This window comes from Sesamum indicum, linkage group LG3 (assembly GCF_026168435.1).
Source record: "Sesamum indicum cultivar Baizhima isolate 11 linkage group LG3, ASM2616843v1, whole genome shotgun sequence".
Taxonomy (NCBI): Eukaryota; Viridiplantae; Streptophyta; class Magnoliopsida; order Lamiales; family Pedaliaceae; genus Sesamum; species Sesamum indicum.
The window spans coordinates 17,670,024-17,676,226 of NC_142659.1; the positions used below are offsets into that span (position 1 = coordinate 17,670,024).

Genomic DNA, 6,203 nt, shown 5'->3' on the forward strand with positions numbered 1-6,203 from the left:
AAAGTTATTACCTGATCAAAATAATTCCAAATATCAATAAAAGTTCGGGACAAATTGATGAACAAGAGTAGAAAAATATTAGTGGGATAGTGAGAGATTAAAAAAGTTCGAGATAGATTGAGCAAATAGAGATAAATTAAGAAGAATTGAAGAAGATAGAGAGATTAAACTAATAGTATCGGTTAAAATACATACCATCTTATGCTTGTAGGCCCTAATCGAGGATGACCCCCGCAATACACAGTACCAGCTGCGTCCCGATTCGCTGTCCGATTGACCTTACCACGAGTTAATATTTTTTATAAAATAATAATTATTATCAAAACTATAAAATTCATAATTATGTTAAAATAATTTTTTTATCACTAAATACTTTTATTTAGTGGAAAAATTAATTAATATCCTCACTTGATTTTATTTTATATATGGTGGATGATGAGTTCTGTTTTTGCAGTGTGAAGAGGCATGCAAATTGGAAGGTGTCGAAATGAAGTGGTGACATTTTGGTCTTTTTTGTGCTAGTCCAAATCTCTACTTTCTAACAATCGGAGTTTTTCATTTTGTGCTACATCACTCAATCAAATGCATGTGAACTTAATTAATGATTTGATAATTACAAGGTAATCCAAATATTTAAATATATCCATTATTGTCTATTGCTTTTGTCATGTCGTGCAAGGCAATTACTACTATTTTTTATTTTAAATAATTTAAACCAAATGATCAAGAACAATATTAATGTTTCAACTTCCTTAATTTCTTCGTAACAAATGAATAGTACACCAAAATCAATTTATAGTCAGTAGTCTTCCTCATCTCTCACTACATTCACACAAACAACAATCGCTCACACACTCAAATGGCTGTAGCAGCTTATGCATCTTTGGTTTCTCTCACTGATGTTCTCGACAATGTTCAACATCCTGCTCGTTATCATCGGCTTCATCTGGACAAGGAACAGACCCAGAGCTTGCACCAAAAGGTTGTGTTCTTGCAGCACTTTCTTGAAATTCATTCCCAAGGAATAAGCACAGAAATGGAAGATCTGGCGAGGCAACTAGCTGTTGTTGCCGATGAAGCAGACGATATGATTGACTTCCACATGGTGAATCAACTTCTTGAAAGATCTCAAGATAAAACTCATCATATGGCTGCTCTCTCATCCTTCCGTCAAGATATCGACCAAATTATCAAAAAGATTGATTCCATCACGGAAAAGTTGATGATGGTTAAAGAGGAACGGGTTGACATTCAAGAACACCCTCCTATAGTTTCTGCTTCTATGGGTTCTAACGCACCTTCTTCCCGTGACAAAAATACTATGGTGGGATTTGATGAACGCTTGCTTCAGGTCGTGGATGAGCTTACTAGAGATGAATCTGATCTTCGGATCCTCCCAATCGTAGGGATGGGAGGCATTGGTAAGACAACTCTAGCTCAAAATGTATTTGACCATCCATATATTATCAATCACTTTGATATACGCATTTGGTTTACAATATCTCAACAATATAGCGTTCGAGAAGTTCTTCTAAAGTATCTTATAAATGACAAAAAGATCCAAGCAAGTGCTGCAGATGAACTAGACCTAACTAAATTAGGAGAATGCTTTCACAAACTTTTATTTGGTAAAAGGTATTTGATTGTTTTGGATGATTTGTGGAGTATCAAAGCATGGGAAGATTTTAAAATGTCCTTCCCAGATAATAGCAATCAAAGTCGAATTTTGGTGACTACTAGGTTGTTGGATGTGGCTCGTCCTTTGGGCTATGACAATCATTATTTCACAATGACCGTTTTAGACAATGATAAAAGTTGGAATTTACTATGTCAAAAAACTTTCGCACGAAAAAGTTGCCCTTATCCAGAGTTGGAAGAAGTTGGAAGGAATATTGCTAGATATTGCTACGGGCTTCCTCTAGCAATTGTTGTAATTGGTGGGCTCCTTGCAAAATCCAATCATACACGAGAATATTGGGAGTTTGTTGCAAAGAATGTAACCTCATTTGTCAATTCTGAAGATGATGATCATTGTTTAAAGATATTGTCTTTGAGTTACAACAGCTTGCCGATTTATCTTAAACCATGTTTTCTTTATATGAGAGTTTTTCCTGAAGATGATTGGATTGAAGCTTCTAAGCTGATAGAATTATGGATCAGTGAGGGGTTTCTAAAACCAATAGGAGGTAAAAGTATGAAAGAAGTTGCAAAGGAATACTTGAAAAATCTTGCTGACAGAAATCTGATTTTCATTCGTAAATGGACGCGTAGTGGGAAAATAAAAGAATGTGGCATTCATGATATTCTAAGAGAGCTATGTTTTAGAGAATCTAAGAGAGAACATCTTATTCGCGTCCCTAAATCACAAAAGATTCATCTTTCAATATTGAATTTCGGTGATGTCTGCTTTCAGTGTGGTCATTGGGTGAATAGACATAATAAGATACATCTTCAAGAAGTTGGTGTTGGCTCGCAATCAACAACAGTTGCGAGTACATCAGTGTGCGAGGCTTGTAATAATATGTATCAAAATCTTAATAAATTAAGATGGGTGAAGGTATTCAAATTGGGAAATGATGAATCCCATGTAACATGTCCGCTACACACAAAGTTGTCGTACGTTAAGGTTGAACAATCTGGTTGGTTCGAGGAAAACCGAACACTTATAATTCCTGGTACAATTTCCTTACTTTGGAATCTACAGATTTTGGAGTTAAGTTATTTACAAACAGCGTCGTTGTCTGAAATTTGGGAGATGTCAAAACTTAGACATTTCCATTTTGGTGGCAGGTTTCCTGATGTACTTAACGGGCAAGATTTCACTATTTTGGAAAACTTAAGTACAATTAAGATAGGAGAGTTTTGTTGTAGTAAGGAGGTTGTTAAAAGAATTCCAAACTTAAGGAAATTAAGAGTTGGTATGTGGTTACCTGGTGATTGTTCTGTCGCTCAGTTCAATAAGCTTGAATCACTCTCTTTATGCTGTGGTACTTCGGATTTGGACTTCCCAACTTCACTAAAGAAGTTGAGTTTGTGGGATTGCGAAATTCCTTGGGAAAAGATGAAGATAATTGGTTCTTCATTGCCCAATCTCGAAGTGCTTAAATTGAATAATGCATGTGTCGGGCCGGAGTGGAGTCCAAACGATGGGGAATTTCTTCAGTTGAAAGTGTTGGTCATTTGGAGTGAGGAATTGGAGCATTGGGGAGCAGAGGATATCCATTTTCCAAATCTGCATGGGTTGTATCTAGAATTAATGGATGAATTGAAAGAGATCCCTTTAAGCATTGGTGATATATATACACTACAATCCATTCATTTGCTAGGGTGCAGTGTCTCTGCTATGAATTCGGCAGTACAAATAGTGAAGGACCAAAAGGAGAAAGGAAATGAGAATCTTCAAGTCTATGTAGATTGGAAACAAGTCGATGAAGAACAGGTCTTTTTAGACTCCGATGAAGAATAAGAGCTAAACTTTTCTTATAGTCACTAGAAATCAAATATGATGTATGTGACATTTGAGTTGTGATGAAATTACTTTGAAATTTCTTTTTGAATGGAGTTATTTAAAAATTTTAATTAACGAAGGGATCTATTTGTTATACGGAAGCAAATGTGAAAATACTAAATATAATTTTTTAAACCTTATGGAAAGAAAAATGTACTTACAAATCGTCGATTGTCGTCAATTCATCGCTTAGACAGCGTTGCGTACACATTTTTTTAAAAAATAAAAAAGAAATACATTGTTACTAAGAGAACCAACATTGCACATACTTAGTAATTGCCAGCAGATTTATGTGAATTGACAAATCAGCAACTTGCCACATAATTACATTATATTTTTATTGTTATTTGATAGGTCATGTGAGAGTGTTTATGAGAAAACTGTGAATATTTTGTGGGGGAGGTGGTACTCAAATCAACCTAAAGATATGTTTCAGAAATAATAGACAAATTACAAAACAATAATTGACCTACCAATAAAACCATATACTAACTATACAATTAATAAAGATTTTAATCGATGATTTGAAATATAGGATTGTAAAATAATTTTGTAATTTTTGATATTTTACAACTTTGATCCTTTCGATGTCAAATCTTGCAAAAATTATCGAGATTAATCATGTGCTCCTTGTGATTTTGATATTTTTATCCTTTATGTTTTTAGGAGATGCAAAAGACTCCTGTAAGTTTTTGATATTCTAAAAATTTGATCGTTCCAGTATCGAATTTTGTGAAAATTTTCAGAATGAACCATGTACCACATCTTTTTTTTTTTAATTTTTCATCCGTGTTGGCAAAAGTGAACTAATAAGAATAAAAATTCCAATTTGATTAAACCACACGAGGCCACATAATTTGTTCTGATTATTTTTGCAAAATCCAACAATAAAAGGATCAACATTGCAAAATTTTAAAAAAAATATTTCTATTTTTTTGCTATTCTAGAAAGATAAAAAAATAGAAGTATCAAAATATCAAAAATATCAAAAACACAAAAAAAATATTTAAGCCTTGAAATATATAAGTAACTAACACAAATATATACACTATTATATTTATTATTTAATTTTACTACGATGGGATAGAGAAAATTAAACATGAGTTTAATTTCAAATGAGTACCTGTCTATGGATAAAGAGACACAACAAAAAAATTTAATTCTTGATCACAAAAATTCATGTTACAATTATTAATGTTTCACCAAAAATAAATATGAATTATCAACAAATTTGATTTTATCGCTGTGCTATTATTAGTGGCAAAAATTACACATAATATTGTCAAAATACATAATAATCAGTGATATATTTACAGTGATAATAATAATAATAATAATAATAATAATAATTATTATTATTATTATTATTATTATTATAGGAGAGGTATTTGAAATACTATTTGTAACGGCCATTAGTTATGGTGTAATGGTTATTGTATCGATCTTTGTATTTTTTTTTCAATTATTTTTTTAGCGATTTTTGTAACTTCTTATGCGTACTTGTTTTTATTTTTGGCACTATATATTTGTTATTACTGTTTACAGTACTTTTGTAATTATTTTTTTAATAATGATTTTTAAAATTAATAACTATCTTTTACACGGTATTTGTAACAGCCACGTATAAAAAGCAAAAAATACTTGGGATCACAAATGGTGGCTTTCAACAGTCTCTTATTCCTCGGCTTCAACGTTATAATCTCTTCGTCCATTTCGTTCAATCATCTCAATGAACTTGGAACTATTGTCTTTGTCCGAGGATACATTGGGGGGTCCTCCAACTCAAAAACAAGGGCAACCTCCTCTCTGTAAATAAATAAATAAATAATAAAATTAAAAAAAAATAAATTTAGCAAAAAATTTTGCCACGTAAGTTATGCAAAAATGAAAAACTTAGGGAAAATTGCCACGACAACAATATGGCTGTCACATGCACGTCACATGCAATTTATTGGCTAATTTAATAAATTTTGGCTTTTTTTGTCTTCAATGTGCAAAAGTTTTTATTTATAGGACAAAATTATTAAAATAAATTTTATATACAATGAGAAATGCCGCCTCTAAATTTATAGGACTAAAATTATAATTTTTCAAATATTTTTTTACAAAGTTTACATGATAACATTCATAGAGTAAATATTATATATAATGTAATGTATATATATTTAACACTCCACGAATAATATTTCTATTCCATTTCAATTTTATTCTTAAGCAATTCACAAAATTGTTTAGCAGTGTTTTCTTGTTTTTATGATAAACGTACCTTTTCAATTATGGGAAAAGTATTATTTTAATCCGCTAAGTATGTCTAATTTTAATTTTAGTCTGATAACTATGTTTATTTTTGTTCAGGTCCAGCAATTTACGAAATTGCTTACTTTTAGTCCTCTGGTAGATTTTCGGACAATTTTACCCCTATACAACTTTTGAAAGGCAGTTTTAGTCCATATGTACTCATAGGGGTAAAATTATCGAATTAAAATTAAAATTAGACATACTTAGCAAACTAAAATAATACTTTTTCCTCTCAATTATCTTATTCACCAGCATGGTAAAAATATCTGCTCAAAATTCTTGTTCTTTATATATACTTAAGGACGATATGGATCGATGGCAATATTTTTCTTTAATTTCATATGTGTTATAGCAAGCCCTTTTATTTCCTTTTCGTGTTTGCTGCAAATGGCATGAC

The 6,203-nt window shown here is 31.6% G+C and overlaps 1 protein-coding gene across 1 annotated transcript; it reads left to right on the forward strand.

The window, feature by feature from the left end:
• Positions 1–782: 782 nt before the first annotated feature.
• LOC105158100 (putative late blight resistance protein homolog R1A-10) lies at positions 783–3,583 on the forward strand. The gene has a single exon (XM_011074737.3). It carries the CDS (start codon positions 860–862, stop codon positions 3,464–3,466), a length of 2,607 nt encoding a protein of 868 aa, XP_011073039.2. The 5' UTR covers positions 783–859; the 3' UTR covers positions 3,467–3,583.
• Positions 3,584–6,203: the final 2,620 nt, after the last annotated feature.

Excerpts from the sequence above, each read along its gene's own strand:
- LOC105158100 (XM_011074737.3), top strand. The coding sequence starts at position 860 with ATGGCTGTAGCAGCTTATGCATCTTTGGTTTCTCTCACTGATGTTCTC.